This window comes from Oncorhynchus masou, chromosome 27 (assembly GCF_036934945.1).
Source record: "Oncorhynchus masou masou isolate Uvic2021 chromosome 27, UVic_Omas_1.1, whole genome shotgun sequence".
In the NCBI taxonomy this organism is placed as follows: domain Eukaryota; kingdom Metazoa; phylum Chordata; class Actinopteri; order Salmoniformes; family Salmonidae; genus Oncorhynchus; species Oncorhynchus masou.
In genome coordinates this window covers 41,005,190-41,019,799 of record NC_088238.1, presented here as the reverse complement: position 1 = coordinate 41,019,799, position 14,610 = coordinate 41,005,190, and the positions used below count along the sequence as shown (strand labels likewise).

General features: G+C 38.9%; 1 protein-coding gene across 1 annotated transcript; it reads left to right on the top strand.

Annotated features, from left to right (window-relative positions):
- The first annotated feature begins 3,024 nt into the window (after nt 1–3,024).
- LOC135516166 (apolipoprotein L6-like) lies at nt 3,025–8,185 on the top strand. Its single transcript, XM_064940250.1, has 10 exons — nt 3,025–3,091; nt 3,671–3,815; nt 4,027–4,129; nt 4,327–4,430; nt 4,515–4,598; nt 4,875–4,936; nt 5,083–5,157; nt 5,646–5,700; nt 6,101–6,289; nt 6,391–8,185. Exons 2-10 carry the CDS (start codon nt 3,690–3,692, stop codon nt 7,222–7,224), a joined length of 1,632 nt encoding a protein of 543 aa, XP_064796322.1. The 5' UTR covers nt 3,025–3,091; nt 3,671–3,689; the 3' UTR covers nt 7,225–8,185.
- The last annotated feature ends 6,425 nt before the right edge of the window (nt 8,186–14,610 follow it).

The window sequence follows — 14,610 nt, the reverse complement described above, 5'->3', positions numbered from 1 at the left end:
TGTCCATGTACTTCGCGATGCGTCCTGTCTAGGGGTCAAGGGCTTAAAATAAAGGTGTCATTGTTTGCTGATGATTCAAGTTCTTTAAAATACACCATTTGGATCCCTCCACAGCATCATAGATGATCTAGATAATTGTTTTTACCTCTCTGGATTTCAACCAATGATAACTACATTACTGTCACGGTTTTCTATAGGTGAAAGAGAGTCGGACCAAAATGCGGCGTGTCTATTACGATCCATGTTTAATGAAACACGAATCAAATACAAAACAAACAAATGTAACAAGAAAACCAAAACAGCCTAATACTGGTGCAAACTAGCACACGACAGACATAAGGACAATAAGGACAATCACCCACAAAACACAACACCAAACAGGCTACCTAAATATGGTTCCCAATCAGAGACAATGACTAACACCTGCCTCTGATTGAGAACCATATCAGGCCAACATAGAATGCCCACTCAGATCACACCCTGACCAAACAAAACATATAAACATACAAAGCAAACTATGGTCAGGGTGTGACAATTACGTATTGGATCACATAGAATCACAAAAAATAAAACTTTTACATTATTGTGTAGTGTACCAATAAAATGGTCTGACAGTGAAGTGGACATACTCGGTATTCATATCCCAAAACAAAGAAATGATCTCACTACAATACCTTTTAATAGAAAGTTGGCAAAAATAGATAAGATCGTGCTACCGTGGAAAGGAAAATACCTGTCTATCTGTGGACAAATCACCCCAATGAACTCTTTAGTCATATCCCCGTTTACGTATTTTAAAATTTTCAATTTTATTTGGAACGTCAAGCCAGACAGCAAGCCAGACAAAATTAAACGGGCCTATTTATATAATGAATATGAATTCGGAGGGCACAAATTATTAAAATGCTCAAGTACTAGACCTCTCACTAAAGGCTTCAGTCATACAAAATGTATACTTAATTCTGAACTGGTTCTCTAGCAGATTAGTGTAACAGTTTTCTTCTGGTGAAAGAGAGGCGGACCAAAATGCAGCGTGGTTATTTTTGTGCATCTTTAATAAAGATGAAAATACATCCCTTTATTCAGATTACAACATCTCACTTTCTGTTATTTGAAAATGAAATAATCTCCAAAATATCATTATTTTTAAAACAAGTCTCAAAAAGTTGGTTGCAATTTCAGTTTAATCAACCAGAAAAGACAGAACAAATATTACAACAAATATTATGGTTCAACTCAAATATACTAATTCATTAAAAAAAAGCTATAATCTTTGTAAATAATTTCATACATAGGACTGGCGGAGTTATGTCACACATGCAGATGATGGGGTTCACCTTGGGGTCATGATTGGGGCTGCACCAAATGATTGATGTATTATAATAATTGATTATGCTTATGTTGTATTAATAGAAGGGCAAGGGCTATAAGACCCCTTCCTCGCGACATCTATTGGGTCCTGGACTACACATTAGCAATATATGCATTATAATATTATAATATTAATATTATATTGTTCCACAGTTATTTTCTAGTCTCTGCTTCTTATAAGAAACAGTCTGAGAGATGTGTGAGTTATTGCAGTCAAAACAGGGTGTCTGTGAGAAAGGTCCTCAAGGCTAAAAGATATTCAAAGACACAGAACCCTGCAGGGGAGTGAAAGAGATAAGAGACAAGTCATAACTATTGTTCTATCCTGCAAGTTTGTATAACTGTATATGCATGGACTTGGTCTCATGAGTAGAAGGTGTTGACGTAGGCAGTTACATCACTAGGGCTTGACTGCAAGCATATTAAAGGAACTTGGACCCTTTCCTATTTTGCAGAACTTACCCGAAAACATGTGTGCTATGTTCCCGTTGTCAACTTCTGTCTACAATTGCATTAATAAAGGTTTTTGATTTACTTAAAGATATTGTCTGATTGCTCACCAATAAGAAAATGATTGACAAGGAACAAGGAACCTACCCCAACACAGCTTACAAAAATATATGGAAATGTCTGCTCTACTCAAAATTACAACCAACTAATTGCAGCAAGTGAAAGGGGGAGAAATTAAGGAATTTGTCTGTCAGCCATGCATTAAAGACCTAAATTGTCTAAAGAAAATTGTGATAAATAAAAAAGTATGCCAGTTTCATTTAAGGACCAAAACATTTACAGCTAGGCCATATTGAATGCAAAATAGTTAGGAAGATATTTTTTGATGTACCAATTCCATGGCACATGGTTTACGAACTGATACACAAAACAACGCTGGATTCAAGATTTAGAGCTTTTCAATTTAAATTATTATACAAAATTGTTGCAACCAATAGAATGTTTAGCCTAGTGGTTAGAGCGTTGGACTAGCAACCGCAAGGTTGTAAGTTCAAACCCCCAAGCTGACAAGGTACAAATCTGTCGTTCTGCCCCTGAACAGGCAGTTAACCCACTGTTCCCAGGCTGTCATTGAAAATAAGAATGTGTTCTTAACTGACTTGCCTGGTTAAATAAAGGAAAAATAAATATATATATATATATATATATATATATATATGGGGGATACAACCATCCCAGCTCTGCAGATTTTGCTCAAAGAGACCTGAAATACTATATAATAGTATTTCGGTACTGTCCATAATATGTAGCTTGTTTTTGAAAAAATAAATCTGCATATTTTATATTTTTACTACAAAAATATGTGGAGGATTGGAAATTATGCAGACAATTACAGTGATGGAAGCCAGAATCTGCCTGCACACACACACAGGTACAGAGGACAATAAAAGCAGGAAAAAACAAACAAGTTGACAAGAGTAAACAGCTCTTGTTTCATCATTTGAACATTACTTCAGTAGGACAGTAGGATTTCCTGTAAATCACATGATCTGAATGCTTTGGTTTAGTCCAAACTTCCCTATAGTCTCTCACAGCTGACACACCGGTTGACAGTTCACCCATTATTGCTTAACATGTAATGCGGATATGGGTGTGTTTGTTTGATCAAACCATGTAAGTAGAGGAGGAGTCCTGCATATAAGACTGGAACTCCTAATCAAATCGTAGGTAAAGTAAGCCAGCAGCACAACCAGAAGACAGACAAGCAAAGGTAAACCTGTGTTACTAACATATTCACCTTATGGGTATGTGGTATTATTGCAAACCAATGTGTTTTACACTGAGTGTACAAAATATTAGGAACACCTGGTTTTTCCATGACATCGACTGACCAGGTAAATCCAGGTGAAAGATATGATCCCTTATTAATATCACATGTTAAGAAAATTGTGCCATTCAGAGAGTGAATGGTGCATTTGAACGGGGTAGGTGCTAGGAGCACCGGTTTTAGTGTGTCAAGAACTGCAAAGCTGCTGGGTTTTTCGCGCTCAACAGTATCCCGTGTGTATGAAGAATGGTCCACCACCCAAAGGACATCCAGCCAACTTGACACAACTGTGGGAAGCATTGGCGTCAACATGGGTCAGCATCCCTGCGGAACACTTTCGACACCTTGTAGAGTCCATGCCCTGATGCCCGGATTCAGGCTGTTCTGAGTGCAAAAGGGGTGCAACTCAATATTAGGAAGGTGTTCCTAATGTTTTGTGACCTCAGTGTATATTAAAATGTACTTTATTGATTTAAAAAAAAAGAAAGATGAACATTGCTAATTGACATGAGTGAAACACAGACTCTAGTGAAATTTAAAGATGGGGAAAACACAGAGTGTCCTTGAGAAGAAAGGATACACTACCCAGAAGGAGGTAGAGAACGGTGTCATAGCTACTGACAAACATGGTGACCAGTTTGTCATTAAAGAGATCAAACTGAATGAGGTATGTGAGAACTATTTGTTATTTCTGAATTGATTATATCTTAGAGTTTTTTTGAATGATCACAGATGGATAGGATACATAATTGGTTTTCAATTATAGGCAACTCTGCAGGTGCAGAAATAATGATTGATAGTGACATGTATTCATAAAGATAAACTAAATAATTAACATGCCTATATCTTTCAATAAGTCACATCATTTGTTTTGACAGACATCTGTCCTGAACTCCAGTGCTGGAGAAATTGTCTCAGAGGTTGAATGCCTCAGACAGATTAGTCACCCCCACATTGTAAGCTACAAAAACTCATTTCCAGGTAATTACATCATTAATTTTGTTGTTTTATTTGTCGTTTTATGTATTTCATTTGTTTCAGAGACATTATATTGGAATTACAAGTTAATTAATACAGTATCATCAACTTCAACAAGTGAACTACTACAGTATTAATATGTTTCACGATTAGGATTCTCAAGTAGTATTCACACACAAACTACTAATACATTTTCACAGAGGATAACTGCTACTATATAGTCACAGACCATTGTGCAAAGGGAAATCTGTCACAGAAGATACAAGAGCAGATGACAAACCCTACAGAAGAGTACTCTGAGAAGGTAGCTGAAGTAATAACTAGAAAATTCCACACCACAACTGTTTTAATTTTAGGCTAAATATACATTACTTTGATACCTTCACAGATTATGGACTGGTTTGTCAAGATCTGCATGGCCCTGAAGCATGTACATGACCAGGGCCTTCTTCACAGAGAACTGAGACCCCAGGTAATGCTAATAGAACATCATGCAAAGACTATTAGTTTAAAGATAGCCTGGAAATAAACTTAAAGAAATAAAATAAAATGTAAGGTTTTATGTAAATCCCTGTTAAGCAATCAACTGCATGTTGTGATTTGTGGGGGATTGTTGACTTCACAGCGATACAAAAAGAGATTATTACACAAATGTATGTTATGATTCATATCAGTGCCGAAATTGAATGATGGAATGTCATAAACTGTTGTTTAACACCTCAATTGGTAATTTTCTTATCTATACTAGAGCGTACTTCTCACAGAATTTGAAACACTTCGTTTGGGAGCGTTTGGAAGTGTCAATGAAAAGTATGTTAGTTTTGTAATTATAAAAGGCTCATGATGAATTTACACAAAATACATTAATAGTTACACCAATTAATAGTTTAGTATTTTTGATTACATAAATGAGTAGGGAGAAAAAAATCTGTTAATGTGCTTACTTTGTTTATCAGGATGACCAACGAGGATGGAATGATGGGTTATTTAGGCCCAGAGATTCTAACTGGTGGAATATATGACACCAAAAGGTAGAAAATATTTAACATGCATATTTAAATATACATTCCTGGGAAAATGTAAAGATTTTGAGGTAATAATTAGCCATTTCCCTAATTGTTCAAGGTAAAGTGAGATGAGAATGAAAACCACAAAAGCTAACAAAACATTTGAGGCTAGATAATCCCTCATTTACTGTAACTCTGTCACAAGGCCTACGATGTGGCATCATAAAATGACATGATATATGTCATAAAGTCATGTCCCAAGCCATACGTTAGGTAAACCAGGCCAATAAGATGACCTAGACAATAATGAAAATGTGAAGTAAGTTGACATTTGCAGAGATCCACTGACATGGCTGTTACTCCACACACACACACACACGCTCACAGACACAGTGTTACCATAGGATATGTTTGTTAACAGGTTTATAAGTGTAAAAATAAGTGAGGGTTATGCAGTGTAAAATAATAATAATTACATGAGAATTAATATATTTATTTTCCATCCTTTGCAGTGATATTTGGTCCTTGGGATGTGTGCTCTATGAGTTGTGTATGCTTCAGGGTGCAGTAAGTAATCCTGCATTTAAATGCTTGTTGTTATTTCGTATTTTCCACTTGGTGAAGTTGTATACGACATGAGTGCAGTCAAATAGTTTTAAAGTAGAAACAATTATTAAACCAATGAGATAAGTGTCTACCCAGCTAGCTTAAGATAGCTAACATTGACCAAATTAAACTAGCTACATGTATCTTATAAAAAATATTACGATTGTAAGATTGCTCTGTTTTATCAATTTTCAGCTGAAAAGTTCAAAGATCAGATACCAAAAACTTGTAAACTCTGACTTCAAATCTGACTTGGATCAAAATCCAATAATTCCGACATAAGTTGAACTCGTTCTTTTTGCCTGTCCACCACTAGATAATGATGGATATTGTGTGATAATAGACAGTTCTTTCTTCTCAGTTCACTGCGGTGAACACAACGGACCTCATTAAAAAAATATTGAGGGGATCTTACCCATCCCTACCAAAGAGCTTCTCACCGGAGCTCTGCGAACTCCTGTGTGACATCTTCCAACAAGACCCGACCATTCGGCCTTCAGCTGGGGACATCATGGCAAAACCCTTCATTATCAGTTTCCTCAAAAAAAAGGTTTGCTATGCAATATCAAACGTTCAATAATTCAATATGTCTGGTAACCATCTACATTTCCATTCATTCATTAATATACATGTGTTCATTCATTTCTGTAGAGTGAGAAAACTGTGGAGGAACTCCAGACCACCTTGGACAAGCTGAGAACTCTGGCAGACGGCTTGGAGAGTATGCACAAAGGCACCACCATAGGCAGTCTGACGGGAGGTGTTATTGGAGCAGCTGGAGGAATCACCTCTATCGTAGGGCTTATCCTGGCTCCCTTCACTCTGGGCGCCTCCCTCATCGTCACTGGGGTGGGTATTGGGATTGCTGTCACTGGTGGCGCCACAGCCGGAGTATCCAACATCACCAACATGGTCAATCAGTCCACCGACCGCCTAGCCATGAAAAACATCATCAAGGAGTTCCAGGAGAAGATGAACTCTGTGGTGACATCTCTACAAGACATCGCTGAGGGTTTGGAGACACTCATGAAAAGTAGCTCTTCTAAGACAGAAAGTGCCGGTTTAAATGTAGAGGCCGCTGCTAGTGCTGGGGTGAGGGTTGGGAAAGGCGTTGCGGGCGCCACAGAGCTCTTCCGATATCTCCGGGTGGCCAATATTGGCAAGGTGGCAGCCCAAACTGCCAGGGCAGTGCGTGTGGCAGAGATGGCGACAGGAATATTTTCCGCTTTTTTTGTAGCGGTTGATATCTTCTTCATCGCCATGGACGCCAAAGAGATCCACAACATCCGACATGCGAAGGCGAATGATACCAGTAAGTTAAAAGTGATGGACACAGACTCCTTCACTGAGCTGAAGCCTGGATGTGAAGAACCAAAGGCTGAGGTCAAGTCAGAGACCATGAAGTTCATCCAGACGATCAGACAGACAGCTGAAGGGCTACAGGAGAGTGTGGACGAACTGAGTGACGTCATCTCGTTATATTAGATGCATAAACAACAGATCCAATCATACTTTAATATGCAACTTGTCTGCAAAAGACAGGCATAGGCAGATTGCCTTTCTGATTCCCAGAACCTGATTAAATCCTTAAGACATTGCTTGTAGAACTCAGCTACGATAACGAAGTTGTAAAGATCAACATCACAAGACGCTTCTACTTCTGAAACATTTCATTTTATATCATAACCGTGTCATGGAATTATTCTAATCAAAAGGAGACACTTTAACATTTCTTCAAAACAAGTCAACTTTATTATTTAATTACTGCAGTAATGGAGCTTGTCAGTGATTCGTTTAAAGTCCAACCAGCAGGACTAAGCCACAGCATTTTATAGCAAAGTCCATCCTCCTGGATATTCATGACAAATCACAGATGTATGGAATGGGTCACAAGGTTAGTATTAATTTGAAATATACTAATAATTCACAGCAAACAGTATCTGCTGTAAAGACTGTTCTCATTGTGTAGAAACCAGTCTGGCCCCCAACTCCATTACTGGAGCCATCTCCCCCGGTACCCCAGTACAGACACATTAACTCATGCTTTGGAATGCAGTCTTGTTAGGATTATCACCCAACGACATCGTAAATCTTCTGTCAGTGTTAAATCTCCCAGAGGCCCACGTTCAGTTCAAGCAGAAACAGTTTTAAGAACCCTCTATTCTGTTGCATAAATAACCATTTGCTGCAATTACAGTATTATAACATAATCTTGCAATTTTCTCCACCATAACCGTCAGGATGATTTGATCTGCGTATTATTTTCATCAAACAAATTGTATTAAAATAGTGAGCAACTGCCAAGTGATAATTGTCAATCTATTAATACATGAAGGTGCATGGTGATTGTATACAATTATATTAATAAAACATTGACTGATATCTAATGTTTCTTTGGATGGTAAAATGATAAAGATCAGTTAATACAAAATAAAGTATATAATGCACCAAATCTGTCTCTTGGCCTGATGATGGTAGCCTTTTTCATGGACAAATACACACTGGTAAACCCTGTTAAAGTACAAAAAAATATATATGTATTTTCAAACACTTTAATATTTAGCAGCCTGTTAGTATCCGGTACTTGTTTGTGTTTTACATGTATACTGGAAAATGGACCTGTCTGCGAATGGCCATCTGTTCCACACACAAGGACGGACTTGACCTCAGGTGAACCCAAAGAAACACATTAACCGTGTACACATTCTCCATGGAGTCCTTGGAGTCACAAAATATGTACCCTGTAAGAAACTGTATAAAAGCTTAAAGCTAAATGATAATATTTACAGTTGAAGTTGGGAGTGTACATACACTTAGGTTGGAGTCATTAAAAAAATAATTTTCCCAACAATTGTTTACAGGCAGATTATTTCACTTATCATTCACAGTATCACAATTCCAGCGGGTCAGAAGTTTACATACACTCAGTTGACTGTTCCTTTAAACAGCTTGGAAAATTCCAAAAAACGATGTCATGGCTTTAGAAGCTTCTGATTGGCTAATTGACATTATTGGAGGTGTACCTTTGGATGTATTTCAAGGCCTACCTTCAAACTCAGTGCCTCTTTGTTTGACATCATGAGAAAATCAAAAAGAAATCAGCCAAGACTTCAGAAAAAAAAGTCTGGTTCATCCTTGGGTGCAATGTCCAAACGCCTGAAGGTACAAAAGTATCTATATCCACAATAAAACGAGTCCTATACAGACATAACCCTAAAGGCCGCTCGTTAAGGAAGAAGCCACTGCTCCAAAACCGCCATAAAAAGACAGACTACGGTTTGCAAGTGCACATGGGGACAAAGATCATACTTTTTGGAGAAATATCCTCTGGTCTGATGAAGAAAAAAATAACTGTTTGTCCATAATGACCATTGTTATTTTTGAAGGAACAAGGGGGAGGCTTGCAAGCCGAAGAACACCATCCCAACCGTGAAGCACAGGGGTGGCAGCATCATGTTGTGGGGATGCTTTGCTGCAGGATGGACTGGTGCACTTCAGAAAATAGTTGGCATCATGAGGGACGAAAATTATTTGGAAATATTGAAGCAACATCTCAAGACATCAGTCAGGAAGTTAAAGGTTGGTCGCAAATGGGTCTTCCAAATTGACAATGACCCCAAGCACACTTCCAAAGTTATGGCAAAAGGGCTTAAAGACAACAAAGTCATGTTATTGGAGTGGCCATCACAAAGCCCTGACCTCAATCCTATAAAACATTTGTGGGCAGAACTAAAAAGAACGTGTGCGAGCAAGGAGGCCTACAAACCTGTCTCAGATACAGCTCTGTCAGGAGGAATGGGCCAAAACTCACCCAACTTATTGTGGGAAGCTTGTGGAAGGCTATCTGAAATGTTTGACCCATGTTAAAGAATTTAAAGGCAATGCTACCAAATACTAATTGAGTCTGAATGAATGTCTGACCCACTGGGAATGTGATGAAATAAATAAAAGCTGAAATAAATAATTCTCTCTACTGTTATTCTGACATTTCACATTCTTAAAATAAAGTGATGATCATAACTGACCTAAAAACAGGGAATTTTTTACTAGGATTAAATATCAGGAATTGTGAAAAAAACTGAGCTTAAATGTTTTTGGCTAAGGTGTATGAAACTTCCGACTTCAACTGAATGCTGCTAAGAGTAGTTCCATTTTATTTATTTATTTTTCATGGAGTCCTTGAACATATACCCTTGTTTCCCTGAGTCCTGAAGACACGGTAACATTGCATAATGTTTCACGCGTAACGAGGGGTGCAAACCATCCACCACTTTCGAGTATATAATATATAATATACTATAATGTTCCGTCTCTGGATATAAAATAGACGAGTTCAGAGCGAGAATCTCCTTCCAGAGAGACATCAGGGATTGTAACAATCTCTGTTTCACGGAAACATGGCTCTCTCGGCATATACTGTCTCTGTAAGTAGAGCCAGCTGGGTTCTCAGTATATCGTGCAGACAGAAATGAATAACTCTCCGGGAAGAAGAAAGGAAGGGTGTTTGTTTCATGATTAACCACTCATGGTGTGATTGTGATAACATATAGAAACTCAAGTCCTTTTGTTCTCCCAACCTAAAATACCTCACAATCAAATGCCGACTGTATTACCTCCCAAGAGAATTATCTTCGATTATAGTCACAGCCGTGTATTTTCCACCTCAAACTGATACAACAACGGCCCTCAAAGACCTTCACTGGACTTTATACAAACTGGAAAACCACATATCCTGAGGCTGCATTTATTGTAGCTGGGATTTTAACACAGCAAATTTGAGGAAAACGCTACCGAAGTTCTACCAACCTATTGACTGTAGTACTCGCGCTGCTAAAACACTCGACCACTGCTACACCAACTTCCGGGATTCCTTCCAAGCCCTCCCCCACACTCTCTTCGTCAAATCTGCTCACGACTCCATTTTGCTCCTCCCTTCCTATAGGCAGAAACTTAACCTCTTGAATCTCCCCATCCCGGATCCGGGATCGTGACTAAAGCCTCAGGCTCATTAGCATAACGCAACGTTAACGATTTCTGAAAATCGCAAATAAAATGAAAATAATGCGCCTGCTCTCAAGCTTAGCCTTTTCTTAACAACACCGTCATCTCAGATTTTCAAAATATGCTTTTGAACCATAGCAATTGACTAATTTGTGTAAGAGTATGCTAAGCTAGCTTAGCATTTTGAGTAGCATTTAGCACGCAACATTTTCACAAAAACCAGATAACCAAATAAATAAAATCATTTACCTTTGAAGAGCTTCGGATGTTTTCAATGAGGAGACTCTCAGTTACATACCAAATGCGCAGTTTTTCTTGAAAGCGTCTGTGTGTAGGAAAAATCGCTCCGTTTTGTACATCACATTTGGCTACCAAAACGAACCAAAAATTCAGTCACCTACAACGTCAAACTTTTTCCGAATTAACTCCATAATATCGACCGAAACATGGCAAACGTTGTTTGGAATCAATCCTCAAGGTGTTTTTTCACATATCTCTTCATTGATATATCGTTCGTGGAAGCTTGCATTCTTCTCTAAATTCCATGGAAAAATACTTGCAGCTGACTTTTGCGCAACAAATTCGGCGCAGGACACCGGGCGGACACCTGGTAAATGTGGTCTCTTATAGTCAATCTTCCAATGATATGCCTACAAATACGTCACAATGCTGCAGACACCTTGGGGAAACGACAGAAAGGGCAGACTTACTCCTCTCGCATTCACAGCCATATAAGGAGACAATGGAAAACAGAGCCTCAAAAATCCTGCTCATTTCCTGGATGCCGTCTCATCTTGGTTTTGCCTGAAGCTCACGTTCTAGGGCACGCACAGAAAATATCTTTGCAGTTCTGGACACGTCAGAGTGTTTTCTTTCGAAAGCTATCAATTATATGCATAGTCGAGCATCTTTTTGTGACAAAATATCTTGTTTAAAACGGGAACGTTTTTCATCCAAAAATGAAATTGCGCCCATAGAGTTTCAACAGGTTAAACAGGAATTACCTGTGCTCAGGACAATTCAACACTAGTCTGACCAATCAGAATCCACACTTCAAGATAGTTTTGATCATGCAAACTGGGATATGTTCCAGGGTAGTTTAGTCCCAGGGTTCTTAGCTTATTGCTGAGCTTTGAGGGCGCTATGGTGTTGAACGCTGAGCTGTAGTCAATGAATAGCATTCTCATGTAGGTGTTCCTTTTGTCCAGCTGGGAAAGGGCAGTGTGGAGTGCAATAGAGATTGCATCATCTATGGATCTGTTGGGGCGGTATACAAATTGGAGTGGGTCCTAGGGTTTCTGGGATAATGGTGTTGATGTGAGCCATGACCAGCCTTTCGAAGCACTTCATGGCTACAGACGTGAGTTCTACGGGTCGGTAGTCATTTAGGTAGGTTACCTTAGTTCTTGGGCACAGGCACTATGGTGGTCTGCTTAAAACATGTTGGTATTACAGACTCGGACAGGGAGAGGTTGAACATGTCAGTGAAGACTCTTGCCAGTTGGTCAGTGCTTTGTATGCATTTCTGTATATGGAGTAAAGGTGGTCCAGAGTTGTTTTCCCTCTGGTTGCACATCTAACATGATAGAAATCTGGTAAAACGGATTTAAGTTTCACTGCACTAAAGTCCTCATTCACTGTCCCCTCCTTTGGGTGAGCGTGTTCTTGTTTGCTTATGGCGGAATACAGCTCATTCAATGCTGTCTTAGTGCCAGCCGCTGACTGTGGTGGTATGTAAACAGTTACGAAACATACAGATAAAAACTCTCTAGGTATGTAGTGTGGTCTACAGTTTATCATGAGATACTCTACCTCAGGCGAGCAATAGCTCGAGACTTCCTTAGATATCGTGCACCAGCTATTATTTACAAAAAAGTTGTTTAGCATAGAAGTAGTTTAGCTCACCTGGTAGGCTCGTGTCGATGTCCACCATTGCTCCTCTACCCAAGAAAGCAAAGGTAACTGAACTGAATGACTATTGCCCCATAGCACTGACTTTTGTCATCATGAAGTGCTTGAGAAGCTAGTTAAGGATCCTATCACCTCTACCTTACCAGATACCCTAGACCGACATCAATTTGCTTACTGCCACAATAGACCCACAGATAATGCAATCGCCATCGCACTACACACTGACCTATCCCATCTGGAGAAGAGGAATAGCTTCAGTGGGGCAGAGAAGAGAGAGGAATGGTTGGTAGGTGATCAAATACTTATGTCATACAATAAAATGCTAATTCATTATTTAAAAATCATACAATGTGATTTTCTGGATTTTTGTTTAAGATTCCATCTCTCACAGTTGAAGTGTACCTATGATTAAAAAAATACAGACCTCTACATGCTTTGTAAATAGTAAAACGTGCAAAATTGGCAGTGTATCAAATACTTGTTCTCCCCACTGTAGCTCATCCTTATATTTATATATTCCTTCATTCCATTATTTTAGGTTGTGTGTATTGTTGTGAATTGTTAGATATTACTGCACTGTTGGAGCTAGAAACACAAGATTTGCTCTACACCCGCAATAACATCTGCTAAACATGTGTATGAGACAAATAACATTTGATTTGATTTGACATGGAAAGGTGTAGAAAGGAAAGATACAGGACCAGGGGCTACCTAGGTAGCCGAGAGGTTTCGTGTGAATTTTGACATTACTTACGTACAAGTTGTAGAATGGGGGATTCAGACCCTAGTGCTGCCGTGTCTGTCCGGGACTCTGGGACCCTCAGTGAAGATGTCACACCCTGATCTGTTTCACCTGTCTTGTGCTTGTCTCCACCCCCCACCAGGTGTCTCCCATTTGTCCCCATTATCCCCTGGGTATTTATACCAGCGTTTTCTGTTTGTCTGTTGCCAGTACGTCTTCTCCTGTCAAGTCTTCCCAGCGTGGTTTCCCATTTTTGAGTCTTTCTAGTTCTGACCATTATGCCTGCCCTGGCATGTCCCCTTGTATAATACATATTTTGACCTGTTTCTGGGTCATGTCCTGAGTCATGATAGAAGTGAACCTGAATGACATCATGGTACAGATTCAGCCTGAACAGGCACAGTACATAGAGACTGAAGTTCTTCTCAGATCCAAGCACCAGCCCTAGCCAAGACAATCAGCAACTGCCAGCCAGACATATGTAACCTTCTGATGAAACTAAGAGCCATTAAGGCCCGACTGACAGCTACAGAGAACAGTTGGAGAAACGAAACTAATCCAAATAAAATGTTTAAACAGATATATTTCTATATCATGTATTCAAGGGTTCAGAATGAGAATGTTTTTGTTTTGTAGCCACATGCCTATTAGCCGAAGACAAATGTCTATTCCTAACAAGAATGGACAAAGCTTTGAACTTAAAGGGTAAGTTCACACATTTTTATATGTGGCCTTATTTTAACTCTTTATGTGCTTGTAATTGTTTCCCCAAACTGTTTTTTTAAGTTATGACAAAATATTTTGTCATAACTTGCCATAGACAACAACGCATTATTCAAATGTGTCTAAAACATGTTATAAAATTCTCCAAACCAACTCATATTACATCAGAGTCTCTGTCTGGATAATGTCTCTGCACTCAATTTAAAAAACAAATGTTCCACTGTCCCATAAAACCATACTGTATGTAAACCTCTCACCAGAGAGGGTTTGTTTTCCTCCATGTGTAACTTTGTGTTGTTGTATGGGTCGAACTGCTTTGCTTTATCTTGGCCAGGTCGCAATTGTAAATGAGAACTTGTTCTCAACTTGCCTACCTGGTTAAATAAAGGTGAAATAAAACCAGACTTGAATTTGACTCTCACAATATTACCTTACATAGAATATCTCAACCGCATGGAATGTTAGGTGAGAAGGACATCTCCAATAAGAATCCC